Genomic DNA, 20,844 nt, shown 5'->3' on the forward strand with positions numbered 1-20,844 from the left:
TTCTCACGATGCGCTCAGCTCTCTCGCACCGGGGAGCTCTCCTCCCCATCCCGCCCCTAGCCCAAAGCCCCAGCCCCGGCCTCCGGGGAGCCGCAGCTGGCCGTGCCACGCACGAGACGACAGGCGCCCGCCGCTTCCCATTGCGTGGCCCGCCCCCGCCGGCTCGCTGTCCCGGGGTCTCCCCGGGCGGCCAAATGTGGCAAGTGGCGACTCTTCCATCGGGGGTACTGACACGGTATATGCGATGGTAGTGGGGCAGAGAGCAGGCTTCCCCACCGGGGGACAGGAAGCCGCCCCGGGAGGCACATGCTTCCTGCCCGCCAGCTCCGGCCCGGATGGAAGCCCCAGGCTGGGCGGCGGCCGCGCTTCCCGCAGCCTTCCAGGTTTCCCCTGTCCCACCTGGGTTGCTTCTCACCTGTCCGAGGAGGTAGCGGCGACGCGCGAGGCTGCAGGCTGCGGCGATTCCGGCAGCGGCGGTGGCACCCGCGGCAGTGGAGGCGGCAGACAATGGAGGAGTGAAGGACAGACACATTGACATCGACCCACAGAGCCCGGCGCAGCCCCGCCTCCCGCGTAGCCCCGCCTCCCAGCCCGCCCCCGGCTCGGGCTGAGCCACTCCTGGGGAAACGATGGGGAATTGCAGAGGCAGCCAAGGATCTCTGCACCCGTCGAGCAGCCATGGACCGACCCAGAACTTCTTAAAAAGAATTTAAATATTGTCTGTGTCTAAATATTGAAAAGAGCTGCATAGGGGGGTGGAGAACGTGTAAGAGAAATTTAATTCCCCCCTTTGATTTTCTCCATTGGGTTTTTCCTTGCCGGGCTGCTCCAATGGGAGTCTCTCGCTGCCGCCTCCTGTAGCTCCTCCTCCCGGCCTGGCCAATGACACGCGGGCGGGCGGTGACTGTCGCTGGGTTTGCAGCGACAGACCTCCCGGCTCGCCCGAGCTCGCCAGCTGCTCGCCAGCCTGCGGGAGGGAGGAGAGAATTCGAACGCTTCCGCGCTTGGCTACTCAGCGTCCTGGTCTCGAGTTGCCCCACGCGGTTGGCATTCCTAACACACATACATAGTTTCTTTTTAATACCGCCAAAGAAACAGAATCATCTTCAAGCTGGCGGGAGCAATGGTTCATATAACGAAAGGCGAGCTGACCCAGGAAGAAAAGGAGCTGCTAGAAGTCATCGGGAAAGGTATGGGTGCTGGGCTGCAACGGGGCGCTGCCTGCCTGGTCTGGGGGCGTGGCGGAGCCCTGGAGGCGCCGCTGGCCGGGCTGACCCTCCGGCGAGGTTTTGCGAGGTTGGTGGCCTCGCACCAGGAAATAGCATTTCCCTCGGTGGTCTGGGACCGGTTGCGGGGGCGGAGAGGAGGGGAGCAAGAAGCAGTGCTGGGACAAGAGCCGAGGTTGCAGGGGTTCGTCTCCCAAACCAGCTTTTGGCAAGATACACATATACAGGCCCCAACTCAGGTTATAACGAGCGACCTCGGCGTGTGGGTCCCACGATGCGCATTCTTCAAAACTCTCAACGTGATTTTGATCACCGTCAGTCTTGGCGACGGTGGCCTCAGGTTCTTAGAAGGGTGTCTAAAGGGCCCTTTCGACTTCCGGAGACCGAAAGATCTGGATCCCATAGTTGTCCCCGCCCCCGCCTGGGGGTGGAGGGAACTCCTGTGGAGAAGGGTTCTTTATAAGGACACAGAACTAGGTCTGTAATTTGCCACATGGAGGGTTCTGCGTCCGGGCCTCCCCGGCTTCTTTTCAGAAGCCCCCCGCCTCCGCAGGAACCCTCAGGGAAGCGAAGAGGTTGGCTAGGCGTCCGCAGCCTTCGGCGCACTTAAGCACAGCTTGATCTTCTCCCCGCTCTCTTCAGCTCCTTCCCTTCCACTCTCCCAACGCCTATCCCACTTCCGCCTCTTCGGGTGTTGGGCAGGGAAGTGTAGGCCGCCGGGGCGAGCCAGAAGCCATGTTTCTCCTTCAGTCCCCGAGGGGATGTCCCAGAGGAGTTCCCTGCTGAGTCCTGTTACCTGGCAGGTGCCAAGCGCGTGACTACGTGGCTTCTCCTGCACAGTCACCGCTCGGGGATGGGCAGGGGGGAGACTGTGGACAGAGTTAAGGTGGTTGGTCCGGGATGAGAATGCCATATCTGTCCTGGAATGGCACAGAGGCTTTATTGCGGGGCTTCCCAGTTTCCAGTCTTCTTTCTTTTAAGCAGTCAGGCTCAAATCTGCACCCCCAGAGAGTAAGGCAGATTTATTCTTCATACTGACAAGGGAAGTCTAAATGTAAAAGAGAAAAAAAGTCGGATTTGAACACAACAGGTGCTGATGAGCTGAGCCCACCTCATCTGATCTCAACAATTTTAAGTAAGTCACAGCTACATTTATCATAAGTGGTCTTTGCCTAGAACTCTGGGACATGGACTTGGTGCTTTTGTTGTTTGTTCTGCACAGTTCTGGCCGAACTTTTTGGCAAGGCAGTTTTTTGTTCTTCCCGTCTCTGGGTAATTTCTCCGTTCCCTCTTTGGTTTTGGGATTCAGTTCAGCGAACATGTGAGCCCCAGCTGTGTGCCAGGTACTGTGCTGGAAGAAGGAAACAGGATCCACTCAGAATTCACCAGGAATGGACATTCTGCTTTTAAACAGTCCGGCGCTATCAGTTTTTCAAATTATAAACAATTGAGCAGTTTTATAAAGTGGGTTTTTGGAAGAGATGGGGGGAAGGAATCCTTGGATATTTCCTTAGGTATACACAAGTTTTTATTTTAAAGATCATATAAAAGAATTAATGTCAAATTTAGTCTGGGTAGTACTGTGATGTTTCTGGGTCCACATTGTACATCAGGTTGCATTCGTGCTGAGACAGTGTGGTTCACCAATTTCGTTGGCCCAACCAGTGAGAAAACAACTGAGATGGACTCAGTCTGTGATACAGTCTTGTCAAGTGAAGGTCCTTGGGCCATCACTGTACTCTCAAAGAAAAATAATGGGAGATGTGAGAAAATAATGACTAGTCAGCCTTTATTGAATGTTGGTGTGAGCCAGATATGAGCTCTTGATGAGCTAGGAATTTTTTTTAAGCAACAGCATGATGAGAGACTACATGGGGTGGTTCACCATGCAGGTCTAATTTGTAATCCTACCACGATCATATGCTGGTGATGTGGCCTTGAGCAAGTTACTGTCCTGAGCTTCTCCTTGGTACTGACTTCATAACATTGTTGGGAGGATCAAATGAATTAGTGGCTATAAAGCATTGAAAGTGCTATTTGTCTTATCTATTACTGTGGTAATACAGTGATCTCCAATTTATAGACGCAGAAACTGAGGAACTGAGAAGTTAGATAACTTGTCCAGTGTCACACGGGAAATAAGTGGCAAAGCAGAAATCTCATTTGGCTTATAGTCCTAGAAATACAGTGGACTTGAAAACTAATTAAACATCATACAGTTATCTGCCTTCAGCTCACATCATGATCCTAGAGTTCTGGGATCGAGTTGCACATCGGGCTCTCTGCTCAGCAGGGAGCCTGCTTCTCCCTCTCCCTCTGCCTGGCAATACACCTACTTGTGATCTCTTTCTTCCTATCAAATAAGTAAGAAAAATCTTAAAAAAAAAAAAAAAAGAAAGAAAGAAAGAAAGAAAACTAAAGAAAAAGTGAAACCAGAACCATATCTGTCCATACCATATTCACTTCTAGAGGCAATTTAATATCAGCAACAACAGTATCATCTGTCAAGTTAAATTCACTTTAATTTTCAAATGTTACTGATTTTGTAGTTTTGTGTACATTTGATTTGTGAAATATTTTTTGGTTTAGAGTTGAATGAAGGTCCTATGCAAAGTTTGTATTTATACTTATAAGAAATATATTTTTTTAAGTAGGTGGATAGAGTTCCTAATTTTTTCCCCCATTGATATATTTCTCAACTTTGGGAGGTACTAGATCAGTCAGCACTAGTACTTGGAACTGACAATAAACTTTCATTCAAGTGTGACCTGTCATTTTGGCCAATCCAAAATAAACTCAGCATATGACTGAATATCTCTCTTTGGCCAGTCAGCACCTTTCAGAAGTTAAGTAGACTGTGAGTGAGACTTAACAATTTAGAGAATACTGCACATTGCTCCTGGACACTTTTAGAAAAATTTCTTCTTCAGGTGACTTCATATGCTAGGTATCTTACAGATTGTATATTTGTTAGAAATACCAAGAAGTTCCAGTTAAAACTGAGAAGCTCTTACATATATACCATTCATATCATAGTTAATGATGGCATCCATTCGATGGCATTTAAGAACAGAAAATTGGATTCACTGAAGCACATCCAGTGGGCTTATATTATGTGTACATTGACCCATTCTTCTAAGTTCTGATATCTTTTTTCTTGAGCACTGAGGAAGCACTATTTCAAAATAAATTAAACTTTCCTTAAGGGTATAAACCAGAAGATCTTCCATTACTTGTTTAGTACCTGAAATCTCTGGGATTGTGGGCTTAATGAGAAAGTAATGAATTTATTACTTTTTTTTCATTATTTACATAATGAAAAATTATGAAATGGGCTTGGACAATAAGGTTTATTTTACCAACAAATTGCAGTAAAAAGCACGATAAGTGGTACATATTTTAAGTGTATTCTAAATCTTCTATAATTTTCTAGTGAATGTCATTAATTAAGGAATTAAATTAATTAAATTAGGAAAATAAAATTAGAAATCATCACAAGTTTTTCTTCTTTGGGTATTTTGCTCATCTGTTTTCTAAAATCTGGAAGCCCAAACAGTTTGAGAAAAAATATTTCATCCTGGTCCCTGCATTTTAAAAAGTGAAGTGGAGCTTTGCGCAGTGGCAGTATCGTAGCCAATGAGGTTTATCCGAGGCGCTATTATTGCTAATTAAAAAGTGAAGTGGAAATCAGTGGTATATGTGTTCATCCCTCATCTTTATTTACTTACATTGAATTGCTTCCTGACAAGACAGATTTAACTTAGACTGTTGGCCATGGGGCTAAACACTTTTATAGAATTATCGACCTATTTTCTTGCATGAGCCTAATGTTTGTGATTGTAATCCCCACCCTCCCCTAATATGGAACGTGCTTTGACATGCTCACAGTCCCTGTAGTATTCTCCCTTTCCTGCATAAACATCTCCTAATCAGATGGAAAATCACTTCATTCATTTCTCACTGGATAATGGAAATCAGCCAAAGCATCTTCCTGAAGTAAAATTGGGTGGCCAGAGTTTTTGTTCTATTTTAATTCCTTTCTAAAGATGTTGGAGAAAGTCTCTGTTGAGAAGGCCAGGGATGAATAATGTTCCATGTAGAATTTGCTCATAAGCTTGAGGGCTTTCCCCCATTCATCCTGTAGTCCTTCAGCCAGTGATACAAACTGCCCTCCGATGGAGTAGAGGGTCAGAAAAATGCACTATTTACATGATAGCTGCTGTCAGAATCCAGGGATTTGTAGATCATTCACTTGACACATTACCCCAGCAGAGCTATTTCTCTGTCAGTCTAGGAGATATTTCTCTGTCCGTTCCCTGTTCATGTGAGGCAACCAGATGACTTGCCTAAGGAGCAGGTCAGGGAGAGAGAAAAATGCTAATCTTTATTCTGCATTCCACATTTAACCTGGAAAACTAGCAGAAGTTAGCACATTCTTAAACTGTAATTTTCAGTCGAAGGAGAGATAAAACTCCCAGTTGTGGGATGTTCCTATTCTTTTATATCCTTGTGAAGGAGAGGTTTGTCTCATTCTTTCTTCCTGAGAACATTCTAATTTCATTGTTCTTTTCCCCATCAAACCAGAAATTTTATGGCAGAACAAGTAGCTGACTATTATTAACGATGATAATAGCAACATTCTTGCAACTACTTGCTTATGTCAGTATGCCTCACAGAAGACTGGAAAAACTTGACAGTTGTGGCCCAACTATAGCTTATTTCCAAATTTACAAACGGCTAACCTTCAGGTTTATGTTCGAGGACATTCAGTATGACAGTCTGAGTAATGACCATAGGCACTTTTCTATGGAACTGGGCTACAAAGAAATGTTTATCTAAGCATTTCTTTTTTTTCTTTTCTTTCTTTCTTTCTTTTTTTTTTTTTTTTATCTAAGCATTTCTAAACCAAGAATTCTATTATAAGTATGCTGCCATCAAGTCACAGGGCCTGGTGATGGCAGAGTATAGAAATCCTGATTGTATTTTGAACTCCAGTTATTACATGGACTGGAATTTAAGCTTTAGATTGCGGGTTGGACTAGATGCCCTTTAAGATTTCAGTAGTAAGAGTCTCATGCTTTGTGGTTATTGTATCACTGCCAAAAGGAAAATATGGCCAATTTAATATACTCTAAGGTCAGTGGAAGTAAAAACACGGTGGAGCTATTTTCGTGTCTATAAATCTGTTCTTCTGTCTAATTACTCGGTGGAAAAAATGCTGTTATGTTGATGCTTTATTTCTTAACAGTCTAACCAGACTAGTTTTAGTTTTACATATAACCCTTTAACATTTGTTTTCGTGATGTTAGATTTTTTTTGTTGTAATGATAACCTTATTTTTCATTTCCTTCCTTCTTTCCTTCTTTTCTTCTTTCCTCCCTACTTCCCTTCCTCCTTCCCTTCCTTCCTTCCTTATTTTTCTTTTCTAAAGGTACGGTCCAAGAAGCTGGAACACTATTAGCCAGCAAGAACGTCCGCGTCAACTGTTTGGATGAGGTAAGATTTAAAAAGTTGAATAAAGTGCTTTACTTTTTATAAGAGTGGATAATACCTAAAATGTAATATTCACAGTTGTTTGCTAGCATTTGTGCTTAAGTTATACTAATCTCTAAGCCAAAGTGAGCAGACAGGTTACAAAGACAAGCATGTAAAAACATGTTTAATTTTATTAGTCAAGTCCACATTAAACCACATCATATCATTTTTTATAAAGAGTGAGAAACACTGGACTTCTCTGTACTGATGAATTAGGTGTAAATTGATATCACACACTGGAGAAAATTTTAGAATATGTGTCATTTTTAAATATGCATACTTTTGATACAGCAGTTCTACTTCTAGGGTAAAGCTAACCAAACCTAAACTCAACTTCCTAGAATAACTGCTCTTCAAAATAACTTTCTGCATTGATGGTGGTGTCTTTCCTGGCCGGTCCGATATCGGCCATTAACCACGTGTGGCTAGTGTCTTCTTTATTTTATAGTGTGTCTCTGGTGTTAGAAAGTAAGCTGAACAATACTTGCTCATGCAAAAGAGGAAGGGGTTTTACTGACCCTCTACTTAGAAATAGGTACCAAAATTAACATCAGACAAAATAAAGTTTAAAGCAAAAAATAAAAAAAAAATTTTTTTAAATGACTTTCTCATCGATTAAATTAATAATTAATAACCTACCAAGAATATTGTAGCTTTAAGCCTTCACTTACAAGCTTATAAGCTTTGAAGTACATAAAGAAAAAGAGAATTCGAAGGAGAAATTTGTAAGACCACAGTAACGCCTTTAAGAAACCACCAGATTAAATAGCAAAAAAGTAATTTAGGGAACAGAAAATTTGGGTAACTAATTGACAGTCAATGCACTGTGTGTAACTTGGACAAAAATAGTACATTGTCTTTTACATGGAACACTGATAAAAATTAGTCTATGTATTATGCTATTTTATAAAGGCAATTTTAGCTAATTTCAAAGAAATTCACCTAATGCAGTAGAATACACTGAAAATATACAAAAATATGATCCAAATAATAAAACGACCTGAAATTTTTATTTTAATTCTAAGTAATTCTTGGGTTAAAGAAGGACTAGAGGTAGTAATTGTCTGCAATTTAGAACTGTAAGCAAACTTATCAAAAGTTCCTGTTTATCAAAAGCTGGATTATATGGCCAAAGTGATAGAAGAAATTTTTCAGCATTTATTGTTATACTTTCAATCTGTGTGGTGTTGTGAGCTTTTAATTTGAAATCTTTAATAAAGCTTAGGCTATCCTCAGAGAGCAGAGGAAATGAACCCGTGAACGTGAATGTTTGAAAAAGCCATCAGGCCCAAGCAACAAAAGGAAAACTGAAAACTAAAATTTTTATGCTTCACAGTATGCTATGAAAAAAGTGAAAAGATAATCCACAGATTGGTTTTACAGATCATATCTGATAAGGGACTTCTAACTGGAAGCTATTACAAATTCTACAACTCAATAATAAAAAGACAAATAACACATTAAAAAATGGGCAAAGGTTCTGACTAGGTACTGCTCCAAAAAGATATTCAGATGACCAATATGCACATGAAAAAGTGCTGAATATTAGCTACGAGGGAACTACAGCAAGGTACCACCTCACACTCCCTGGGATGGCTATAAAGACAATGAAAATGAAAAGCAAATGGAAAAATGCTCAATATTAGCTGCCCTCAACACTCAGCGGGGCACCTGCCTCTCGCTTTCCCTCTCCCTCTGCCTGCTACTCCGCCTGCTTGTGTGCTCTCTCTCTCTCTCTCTCTCCCCCCCTCTCTGTCAAATAAATAAATAAAATTCAAAACAAGACAAAAAAACCTTAGAAGAATGGGGATCAAGCCAAGGAGATTCCTGGGGATCCTGGGGACAGTTTTGGCTTCCTTGATATTCCTTGAAGGTAATACTTCTCTCACCACTTGCATTCTCTTTCCCTGGAGGTTTTTTCCACCGGTCATTTAAATCCTTTGTGTAGCCACTCCCTTTAGGAAAGGGATTTGTCCAAAGCCACCTGCCTAGACATTTCTTAACTCTCCTTTTTCAACTAATAATCTCTTCTTGCTCTCTGCCATTCTGTTTCGCTCTTACTCGATGTTCTTTCTCTAGAGCACTTGAACCACCTGTCCTGTCGCCTCAACTAAAATTTGAATGTCAGGGACTTAGTCTGGAGGAGCATGGAATTAGTTCATTGCTACCCACAGCACATAAACCTGTGACGGATATATATTAGGCACTCAGGAAATATTTGCTGAATGAATGAAAGCTTTAGGTAATGATAGAGAATTGTAACATAATAGGCTAATATTGATAAATTCTTCGATTTAAGAATCATGGGGGAGAAGCTTCAGTTCTTTATCGGTCATTAATATCTAAAGAATTTTAGCTGCTTGTTTTTCAAGCAGTTCAGTTAAGCAGACTTCTTCCAAAGTTGCCTTTGGGAAATGACAGGGAAGTGGGGAATTTTACTTTTGATGTTTGAAGTGATTCGAATATGCTGTAGATTGTAAGACTCATCCAGATTTCAGAAATAGTAAAAAAAAAAAAAGGAAGGGGGTGGAGATCGGTGATAATTTGTAAGATTCTAATATTTGCGAAGGACAACTCAGTTTCAGAGATGTTAAAATATAACTGATGAATTACATGTAACACTGTGATAACATTTTATGAAACCTTATTTCCCCTTTCGTGATTTGAGTTGGGATGGACATTAGGTATTATTTTTTTCTAACTGATAATAGCTTGTTTCATTTTTATAACTAGAAGATGACATTTTCAATTTAATTTATTTTGAACATGGGCATATTCTTTTCTATATCTAGTAGATTGATAGTATTTTAAATTATCTAATTCCTTTTATACTGGAATACATAAAAATACTAGAAAGACTAGAAAATTTGTAGGATGGTAGCTGCTTTATATCTGTTTAGAACATCAAAATTTATTAATGTCACTTCCTTATTTTCTTTGCCCATTGAGATGTTTCCATAAAGAACAGTCTGTACTATAACTCAGATAATGCATAGTAAAAATTACATTCAAAATTTGTAATTCTTTTTGTTCTTATGATTCAGAATTGAACTAAGAAAGTGTATGAGATATCCTCTTACTTGGAAAGCTTCTATACATTTCATAATACACATCATGTTGTATACCTGAAATTAATACAACATTGTATGTAAATTATACCTCAGTAAAAAAAAAAAAAAAGAAAAAGAAAAAGAAAAGAAAAGCTTAATATAAATTATCAGTTAGCACATGTTTGGCTTCTGTTTCCCAGGATCAAACAGCCCAGCACTGACAGCTGATATGGGAAAAAGATACACAGCTTTATAGACATGACAAAGATAACAAGTTCAGAGATTGCACAGAAAATGATATGATTGGGTTTGCTCATTGCCCCTTTAAAAAGCTCTCATGGATTGCCTCTGAAAAACCAGTCCCTGTTAAGACTGCTGGTAAATAAGAAAGAGCAAAAAGAAAGAAAATTTAAAAAAAAAAAAAAAAAAAAGAGGAAACAGGATCAGGAATCTGGGAGGCAGGCAGATTAAGTGGACAGAAGTGATCAACACAGAGGACAGTTAAAACACAAGCAGACATAAACAGGTGAGGACACTTTGCAATGTAACCTCCCCAAATTTTGCACATCTTCTTAGTTCTTAAGCATCTTTTCTCATTGTGTTGAATGCTGCTTTAGATTTTTTAAATATATAGAACAGTATATATATGTCCTATATTATATTTACGTGTCCTATATTATATATAGGACAGTATTATAGTGTTAGGCTTATTCATTCAGTCTTTCCTTGTAGGATGGGGTTGGATTGACTGCCCATCTGCCTGTACTGTGTCCTTCCCCACCTCACAGGTTAATGCCAGCTTCTTGTGTCCAGGTTATAGCATCCTTTGGGGGCTATCACCCTAGCCATGTTCTGAATACATTTTTGCCTCACTCAAAAGGTAATAACCAGATAGTTCATTCCCACTTCTCAAAGCTGAGAGAGAGAGAGAGAGAGAGAGAGAGTGTGTGTGTGTGTGTGTGTGTGTGTAATGAGATCCTGATTACCCGCACCTTCCTGAGCCACTCCCAACCTTGAAATACCTCATTCTTGTAGATACTCCCAACAAAGGAAGTCTTAACATTATAATCTTATCAATGTTTTATTGTTCTTAAGAAACAATTAGGACTCCTACTGGGATGTCTTCTGGAGAGCCTCTTGAAAGGTCCCAGCCTTCCTATAATTCTCTCACCAGTAACCCTTCAAGAATATTGGTTGGGCGCCTGGATGACTCAAGTCAGTTAAGTGTCTGCCTTCTGCTCAGTCCTCGTATCCCAGGGGCATCAGGCTCCTTGCTCTGCCTGGAGTCTGCTTCTCCCTCTGCCTGCTGCTCCCCCTGCTTGTGTTCTCTCTTACTCTCCCTTTCTGACAAATAAGTAAAATCTCAAAAAAAAAAAAAATACTGCTAGCTTCTGTTCATAATAATAGTGTGGGATCATAAAGAACAATTCAAAGCATGTTAGTATTCAGAGGTTTATGAGATTGTGTTTTGGAGAGGTTTTTATCAAAACAGCTTTGATATGCCAGCATTTATAGCTTATCCTGGTTTACTTGAGAACAACTTGTTCATTTATCTACCAAATAGTATCAGATTCCCAGAACAAATAAAGCTGGATGTTTCACTGGATATGCACAAAGCATATGGAGACTAAACAGTGGAGTGTAAATACTTCCAACCATTTCTCGGTATTTATACATTCAGTCATGTATGTGATCAAATCATACATATTCAAAATGTACATGTGGTTTGGGGATCATTGTTTTTAAAATGATACCATGGAAATAGACATTTGCTGCATCTTGTTTTTCTCATTGTCGGTAATTCGTGGAACTCTCTCCAGTTCTCTAGATACAGATTCGCTCCTGTCCCTGGCTTCATGGCATTCCATGTTGTGGATATAACATACTCCATTCAGCTTTCTCTTTGATAGGCATTCTAATTGTTTTGTGTTTGTTTATTGGTTTTTAAAAATATCTCTGCATTCGGGCACCTGGGTGGCTCAGTGGGTTAAGCTTTTGCCTTCGGCTTGGGTCGAGGTCTCAGGGTCTTGGGATCAAGGCCTGCATCGGGCTCTCTGCTCTCTGGAGAGCCTGCTTCCCCCTCTCTCTCTGCCTGCCTCTCTGCCTACTTGTGATCTCTCTCTCTCTCTGTCAAATAAATACATAAAATCTTAAAAAAAAATTCTGCATTCGTATTTGTTGGCTCATTTGTTTTCCTAGGAACTAAGTGTGAGATGAGAGCCCAGATGATCTAGGTTTGGTACCTGCCTGGCCATTTTACTGCTGCTTATGTGAGGGTGAGCAAGTCTTCTCTGAATCTGTCTGCTAAACTATTAAAAAAAAAAAATTAGGTAACAAAACCATCATTTTTCCTCAGCAGTTTATGAAAGAGCCAAGTGAGGAAATCAACATAAAGTCCTTTACAAATTATAAAGGTGAATTTATTAATTCATGTTTCTTTTATGTTTTTGAATAATTGCAGGAATTGTTCATAGGGGAAGAGGTAAATAAGTAAAATTAATACTTTTTTCCTTTCTGTTGAAGAATGGAATGACTCCTCTAATGCATGCTGCCTATAAAGGGAAGCTTGATATGTGCAAATTACTTTTACGACATGGAGCTGATGTAAATTGTCATCAACATGAGCACGGATACACAGCCCTCATGTTTGCTGCGCTTTCTGGTGAAGTTTTGGTGTTTATTCTAATATCTTACTATTAGTCATCCCTACAAATTTGTTATAAGTATATGCATACTTTTAAATTAAATGCTTTTTCGTTATAGTAATTTTAAGATCGGTTCTTATAGAAAAGGTAGGAATTGGTTTTTGAAGTTATAACGTATGAAATATATTTAATTTGTAATATGTTTCTTTACTTATTTAAATCATTTAATTGTACTGACGGTCTATTTTGTGTAGAGTTAGGAAGTTGAATCGTTTTTCTTTCAGATTAGTTCTGTTGATGTTCTGTATCTTTGTATTATGAAGTAATCTGAGAACTTGGTTCTCTTGAGAAAATAGCTGCTATGATAGAGTTGTCTCTCTGTTTCACTGACATTTATGTACTGAATTCTGCTGATCCAATTAGAAATTTACTCTTGACAAACCATAAGTGACTCTTAATCTCACAAAACAAACTGAGGGTTGCTGGGGGGAGGGGGGTTAGGAGAAGGGGGGTAGGGTTATGGACATTGGGGGTGGTGTGTGCTTTGGTGAGTGCTGTGGGGTGTATGGACCTGGCGATTCACGGACCTGTACCCCTGGGGATAAAAATATATGTTTATAAAAAATAAAAAATTAAAAAAAAAAGAAATTTACTCTTACTCATGTTGCTTATGATTTGTAAATAAAGACAACCGGGAAACATTTAAAATTAAGTGGAGTTAACCATAGTTGTAGTTTTTTTTCCTAATAAACTGAGGATGTAATATAATATTCTCACACTTGAAAAGCAGTAATCTGTATTTTGATAAGCCTGGGACAGGAAAGCATGGGGCTGCTTAGATGGGCTAGCTATGTAACGCGTATTAATGAGGGCATTTGCTGTGGGCAACGGGCGTTGTACGTAAGTGGTGATTCACTGAATTCTACACCCGAAACTAACATTGTACTGTGTGTCAACTAGCTGGAATTTAAATAAAAACTTGGGATAAAAGGAAAGCATTTCTAAATATGATACATAAAATATACAATTAAAATAGGACAACATTGACCAATTTGATTATATATAAGTTTAACATTTCCAAATATATGAATATACCATATAGAGAGTAAAATACAAATGCAAAACTAAGGAAAATATTTATTACGTATCTCTAAGGGTCATAACACTCTATATCAGGAGTTCTCATAAATGATTTAGAAACAAGTGCTATAATACAAAATTGTATTGGACCAAATTGAACAGAAAACACAAGAAATAGAATTGGTTCATGAGGATATGAAATGCTTTCACCAATAAACAAAGAAATGCAGATTACAAGAATAAATGATCATTTGTCAGTTACCATATTGGCAGAGGTCAAGAAGAGAGCTAATGTCCAGCATTGGTTGTAGGGATTTCTCTGAACCATTTTGGGATATGCATATCAGCCCAACCTTGCTAGAAGTCAGCCTGGCAAAATGCAGCTAAAATATGCATGACTTTGATTCTTACGGTCTTTTCCAGGAACTGTTCTAAGGAAATCATAGTTCAAACTTGCTAAAATTAATGGAAAATGCTGGTCACTGAGTATAATTTATAATAGCAAGTATCTGTGATGATTACATTAGTAATAGAATGCAAATAGAATAAAGGCAAATGGATGTTTAGAGAGAAGAGTATAGAAAGATAGACCATCACCTGTTAAATCATTATTCCAGGGCTTATAGGTGTGAGGGTTGGAATGGATTGGTAGATACCAAGTGGAAATGTGTTTTCATTTTCTCTCTCTTTATTGTTGATATTTTTTGTTTTGACTTTAACTAAGAATTATCTGTCAGAAAAATATATTTGGTTTTGTTAGAAAAAAGTGATAATTCCTAATTCCATACCATTTTTTAATTGCCTGAAGGCGTTTTACGCAAAATGAGGTTAATTTCTATGTGGATTTTAGTGTCATTTTCCCATTTACTATAGTTACGGTTTATACTTTAGGAAAAAAAATGAAAATATTCACAAGATAGAAACCTAAAATTAAATGGGGGACAAGGGTCCAGATAAATTAGAAGGAGATATTTGAATTGTGCTACCCTTAGTATTAACCGACAGGTTACTTTTTAACATCAGGTAACAAAGACATCACCTGGGTAATGTTGGAAGCCGGAGCTGAGACAGATGTTGTCAACTCTGTGGGAAGAACTGCAGCTCAGATGGCAGCCTTTGTGGGTGAGTTTTCATGGCAGTTTTAAATTTAAGCTTTATCTAAAGTGTCCTCCATGAAAAAATACCACTTTGCTTCTCAGAATACAAACTGTGTCATGTGTGTTGATTTATTTTTTATTTTTTTAAAGATTTTATTTATTTATTTGTCAGAGAGAGAGAGCGTGCTAAGCAGGGGGAGGGGCAGGCAGATGGAAAAGCAGGTTCCGTGATGAGCAGGGAGCCCGATGAGGGTCTTCATCCTGAGATCATGACCTGAGCTGAAGGCAGATACTTAGCTGACTGAACCACCCAAGCATCTCTCTCATGTTTATTTTTAAAAATGCAAAATGTATACATTTTACTAGGTTTTGTCTAACTTAGCGAACTATGTAGTAACGCTGTGGAGATAACGAGGCTGTTTTGAATTTGTGAGATACCGAGAATAGTGGGGCCATTTGGGTTGTAGTTAAGTGCTTTGGATGAGTATATTTTATTTCTCTAAGGGAACTAGTTTACCCTAAAATCAAGAACATGAACTCTGAAGTCAATAATCGTCAGTTGAAATTCTGGCTGTACCACTCAGTACCAGGTTACTTAATCATTCTGACCTTCAGTTTCCTCATTGTAACTCGGTTCATGGTTACTGAAAGGACTAAGTGAAATATTGATGTAGGGAGCTTTACAGGTAGCACGAAAGAGATGCCATCAGTCACCGTTGCTAATAAAAATGTCAACAATGCAATTTCTTCCTAGAAAGGAACATTAATAATAATATAATATATAGCTGCCTCATTATCATCCTCATCAAGTACAGACATTTATTGTATCTGCCAGTATTTCCTGGTGTATCAGTCCTATTCCAGGACATAATAGGAAGGGTTTGGAAGAGAATGGCGTGCATATTTGGTCACTGGTATTTTGGTCCCACTGATTTGGCAGTTGAGAAGAGTCCAGAGATGGACAAGCAAATATATAGACATCTGATTTATTGGGAATGCAGCTGGTGGCCTTTTTGGGACTAATAAATCATTAAACAAATACTTAATGTTCATAGTTTAGATACCAAGCATTGCTCTAGATGCTACCAAGCATCGCTCTAGTGGTGAGTGAGACAGAGGCTCTTCATGCTGTCACGGCAGTGAGAGGCTAATGGCAGAGACAAGCATTGTGGAAATATACTTCATGGGATATCTTAAGGGTTTCATAGAAATATATCAGAGAGAGGGATCTTTTATCCTGCCCCAAGGGGGTTTCAAGAGAAATTACATTTAAGATGAAATATAGTGGGAATTAGTCTGTTAGTCTGATATTAGGAGGCAGTGACTGTGTATTTTGCCAAAAGTTGTTACTGTCTCAAAACTGCAAATAGTAGCTACCAATGATTAGGTCAGATAGTCACCAAGTCACTCTGTGACAGCTCTGTCATAGCAGATATTCTCATTTTACCTCAATTTCAGGAGGATTTGAGAAAAGTGTGGCCTTGCATTGTAAACTTAAGAGAATTAATATTCATCTCCTACCACAAGGGGCTCCCTGGTTCCCCCCAGCTCTCCTCTCAGTTAATGTTGAGGCTGTCAGTATAAGGGGAACATAAGACTCATCTAGGATGATCTTGATTCTCCTATTTTAGTTCATGTCTGCTGCTGAATCATGACAAGATCACAGGCAAATCTCTTCCCTCCATAGACCTCCTGTTTTCTGATCTGTGCCATGAGGTCTGGCAGTTAGATCATAGGAAGTTCTGCTGAACTCTGCAGGTTTTCATTTATGTCCCTAGTGTAGGAAAACAGAGGTCAGACAGAGATTCGGGAACTTTCCTCAGTTCACAGGGCTAGAAGTGAAGGAGCCTGTTCTTTCAAAAATTAATACAGTGTTCTTTTCCTTAACACTACTGTATCCATAAAAATCTAAGGTAGAAATTGTCCACCATCCCATCCTAAAATAAGAGAAAACAAGAGTGATATTTTCATTCCATTTTAATCTATATAGAGTGATTTCATAGGCAAAAATTAAACCCCTATTAGTTGACATTATATTTTCCTTTATGGTCAGTCCTTTTAAAAAGTCATTGTCCCCTTTTATAGCCCATGAGCGGAAAAGTTTATATAAATATGGGCACACGTGTACAAGATCATTACCTTTTAAAAAATATATTTTTATCTTTTAAAAAATATTTTATCTTACAAAGATACTCCTTGTGATTGTTTCCTTTCCTGACCAGTATGCTGTGGAAGTCCCTCTCATCTCAGTAGGTCTAAATTCAGTTCCTCCAACAGTTACTAATATTCCATGATCCAGGCACTCATAGTTCATTTAGCTCTCCCCATGAAAAAATTGTACAGGTTTTTAAAAAGATTTTATTTATTTATTTATTTATTTAAGAGAGCACACATGATTGCGGGGGTGGGGGGGTGGCAGAGGAACAGAGGGAGAGGGACAAACAGACCCCACTTGGAGCACAGAGCCTGACACAGGGCTCAATCCTATAACCTGAGCCAAAATCGAGAGCTCGATGCCCAACTGATTGAGCCGCCCGTGTACCCCTGTTGCACAATTTTCAAAAATCACTATAAATAATACAGTGATCCTTTGATCTTACATTTTTACATGGTACTCCTTTAATATTCTCAGAAGTTAAATGGCTGAGACGCACGGTTTGTATTTTTAATTTTAGTCTAAGTCTAGATTGCTTTCCACAAGGGCATAGAAATTCACACTCCTGTGAAAATCTTCTTCAGCACTGGGTGCTTTCACTCTTCTGTTTTTGCCAATCTGATAGTTGACAAGATGGGATATTGTGAATCTGCTTTTCCCTCATTATTCATGAAATTCAGCTGCTTCTGTTGTTACTTATCTATATTTTTCTTTTCTGTGGATGACTACTCATACTCATTATGTATTTTTCCTTTGGGTTGTCTTTTCTTACTGCTTTGAGGAGCTTTATGTATATTATGGATGCGACATTCTGTCTATCACACGTGTTTCAGATACTCCTTATATATTTTTCTTTTGACTTTCTGGGAAATTTTGCCATAGAAACTTTATTTTTAAGTAATCATAGTTTTGTTTGTTTGATTGTTTTAAATTCCTTCCATGGTTCTTGTCTTGTCAAAAGAGTTCTTCACTGTCAGTTAGTTAACTATTCTCCTAAATTTCCTTCAGATTTATTTTTTTACTTTTTTTATATTTTCAAGATTTAATTTTTTTAGAGTTCATTTCCCCTGGATATTTAGTTAGTTATGATAGCACCACTTACAAAACCACTCAACATTTTCCTGCTGAAAGTGAAATACCAGTTTTGTGGTAAGTTAAATTCTCTTCTCTACTGGTATCTATTTCTGGACCCCATATTCTCTTCATGGGGCTGCTTGTTTGTCACTTTGTGTATTCATACCACGTTGTCTGATCACATTAGCTTTAAAGCAAGTGTTCCCTTTACTCATTCCTCTTTCAATACATTCCTCACTCCCCTCTTTCTTTGTTTTTTTTTTTTTGTTTTGTTTTGTTTTATTTTTTATTTGTTGGTTCTTGTTGGATTTTCATTAAATGGTTATGTAATTAGTTGCAGAGACTGCATGGTATGCCTATATATTGCTTTTTGTTTCTTTTACTTATTTTCTGTTCTTTGGTCTTAACCATTAGATTCCCTCACAGCAGGTCTTTCTTAAAACTACATTTTTTTCCCAAGTTTATTTCTAAATAGTTGGTAGTTATTGCACATATTGTAAGAATTCCCACCACCACTTCCATGCTGTCCTTTCTAGCTGGTTATGGACAATAAGGAGTAAGTCATTGATTTGTTTTTCTGCTTGTCATTTTTACTAGAGTCTTCCTGGCTTTGTAGCTATTCAATTTCATTTATTTTCTATTTGAATTAGCTCTAGGCTTCAAAGTAAGAAGAAATAGTAATAGTGAAAATTGGCATGTCTGTTTTTTTCTGTTTTTAATGGAAATATTTTTTTAGCTCTTCACTTTTTATAATATCGCTTTTGGTTTTGCCATTGCTGAATGCCACTCTGTCTTGTTTCAGTTTTTAGTTCTACTTTTTCTGATAGTCCATTCATTTTGGATTTTTGGGTTTTTTGTTGGTTTGTTTTTTTTTCAGATTTTATTTAAATTCAAGTTAATTAAAATATAATGTATTATTGGTTTCAGGGGTAGAATATAGTGATTATCAGTTGCATATAACACCTAGTGCTCATCACATCAAGGGCCCTGCTTAATGCCCATCACCCAATTACCCCATTCCCACACCTATCTCCAGTCCAGCAGCCCTCAGTTTATTCCGTATAGTTAAGAGTCTCTTGGTTTGCCTCCCTCTCTCTTTTTATCTTACTTTATTTTTCCTTCCTTTCTCCTATCTTCATCAGTTTTGTTTCTTAACATCCACATATGAGTGAAATCATATGCTAATTGTCTTTCTATGACTGACTTACTTCACTTAGCATTAATACCCTCTCTGTCCATCCAGGTCATGGCAAATGGCAAGATTTCATTCTTTTTGGTGGCTGAGGAGTATTCCATTGTCTATATGGACCACATCTTCTCTATCCATTCAGCAGTCCATGGACATCTGGGCTCTTTCCATAGTTCGGCTGTATTGCTGCTATAAACATTGGGGTGCATGTGCCTGTTTGAATCACTATTTTTGTATCCTTTGGATAAATACCTAGTAGTGCAGCTGCTGGATGATAGAAAAGTTCTATTTTTAACTTTCTGAGGACCCTCTGTGCTATTTCCCAGAGTGGCTGCACCAGTTTGCTATTATAGTCCTTCTTGATTCCTTTTTGGGTTTTTGCATTTGTCAATAATCTCTTTGCCCATCTCTTTGTTCTCAATCTTTATTATTTCATTATATTACGGTAACTACTGCTACATCTATATGTTTATAAACCCATGTACATGTGCTCTGGTCTCTAACCCAAAATCATAGTCTCTGGCTTTTAACAGGTACTCAGCTTGTGCGTATATATCATTACTGATAAACTTGATTGCATCCCTCCTCTTTTACCTCATTATTTTTATGCTTTGTTTTACTTGGTGGTTGCTGGTTGTTTTTGTTTGTGCTTGTGTATTATGTGTGTGTGTGTGTGTTTCCTTAATGTGACTGGCCTGGTCATTTTAGAGTACATTTATTTCTTCTTTTATTAACTAGAGAGATCAATAAAGTTTTCCCATTCCACTAATGCTTACTCTCCTATTCACAACACTCCCGATTAAACCCATATTTGCCAGTTAAAAGCAAGAACAAAACTATCCCCCATGGCCCACCCGCAAGGCACTGGATTTGCCCATTTAACGGTTCCAACATGAGGAAATCCTTCCAGCTCACTTGTTTTTCCACATTCTCTGCCTCATCAGACAACACGTCTTTCCTTTCCTCCTCCACCATTGCCACCAGCTGTGGACTTGGTTGAGAGGGTTCAGTATTTTTAGTACCAAAATGTTATTTGCATGTCATCCATCATGGGTTACTTCTCTTTGACTAATCCTCACAGTCAACAAGATAATTTCTCAGTCAAGTTGCCTCCACCCATTATTCAGATGAACCATCTCTGCCGTCCACAGTTGGTGTCTACTCACCCTTTCTCCTTCCCCTTGCTCCATCTTCAGCTGTCTGTTCCCATTTAGATTTGGCTTACAGGACCTTCTCGCATGGTTTATAGGTTGAATATGGTTTGAAATCCATGGTAACCGAAATTCTCTTTCTCCCTGAAATGTGAGTCGTACCAGAGCTGGTTTCACGGTTCTTGGATCACTGTTCTGTTCCCTCCGTCATACATAGAAGTTACTTCACACTTTTCTGTTGTGAAGTTACTTCACACTTCACACTTTGGAAATGAGAATTTATTTTCCCTTATAATAATCATTCTGGAAGTATATTTCCATTTCAGTTTATCTTAGAAAATAAAAAATTTTACTAACATGTGATTAGTCGTGTATATGCTTACCCCAAGTAAACCAGCCCATTTCAGTTTATCTTAGAAAATAAAAAATTTTACTAACATGTGATTAGTTGTGTATATGCTTGCCCTGAGTAAACCAGCCTAGGACGGACTCAGTGACCCTATTCAGTCAGGTAGACTACAGTCTAGTGATGGTAGTACTGGCCCCAGATGCACTGCCCAAGCCCCTTGCCCAGCATTTATTTTCTGTAATAGTCATACTATTTTATTTGTATTTATTCAGAATTCATTAAATTAAACACCA

The 20,844-nt window shown here is 39.0% G+C and overlaps 2 protein-coding genes across 4 annotated transcripts in view; one reads left to right on the forward strand and one right to left on the reverse strand.

The window, feature by feature from the left end:
- The window catches only part of BZW2 (basic leucine zipper and W2 domains 2), a 60,799-nt gene extending 60,226 nt beyond the window's left edge, over positions 1–573 (reverse strand). For both annotated transcript variants that reach the window (XM_082693016.1, XM_082693015.1), the window contains exon 1: positions 416–573. The gene's annotated coding sequence lies outside the window, so the exon portion shown is untranslated. The remainder of the gene's footprint in view (positions 1–415) is intronic.
- A 74-nt stretch (positions 574–647) lies between these two features.
- The window catches only part of ANKMY2 (ankyrin repeat and MYND domain containing 2), a 37,622-nt gene continuing 17,425 nt past the window's right edge, over positions 648–20,844 (forward strand). Inside the window, exons 1-4 of one of the 2 annotated variants that reach the window (XM_082693013.1) lie at positions 648–1,190; positions 6,658–6,722; positions 12,335–12,473; positions 14,560–14,658. In XM_082693013.1, coding sequence (XP_082549139.1) covers positions 1,124–1,190; positions 6,658–6,722; positions 12,335–12,473; positions 14,560–14,658 — 370 coding nt within the window. In that variant the 5' untranslated portion in view covers positions 648–1,123. Of the gene's footprint in view, positions 1,191–1,334; positions 2,362–6,657; positions 6,723–12,334; positions 12,474–14,559; positions 14,659–20,844 lie in introns of those variants that run through there. The other variant, XM_082693014.1, reaches the window with a different exon arrangement.

This window comes from Mustela nivalis (genome assembly GCF_964662115.1).
Source record: "Mustela nivalis genome assembly, chromosome: 12".
Taxonomy (NCBI): Eukaryota; Metazoa; Chordata; class Mammalia; order Carnivora; family Mustelidae; genus Mustela; species Mustela nivalis.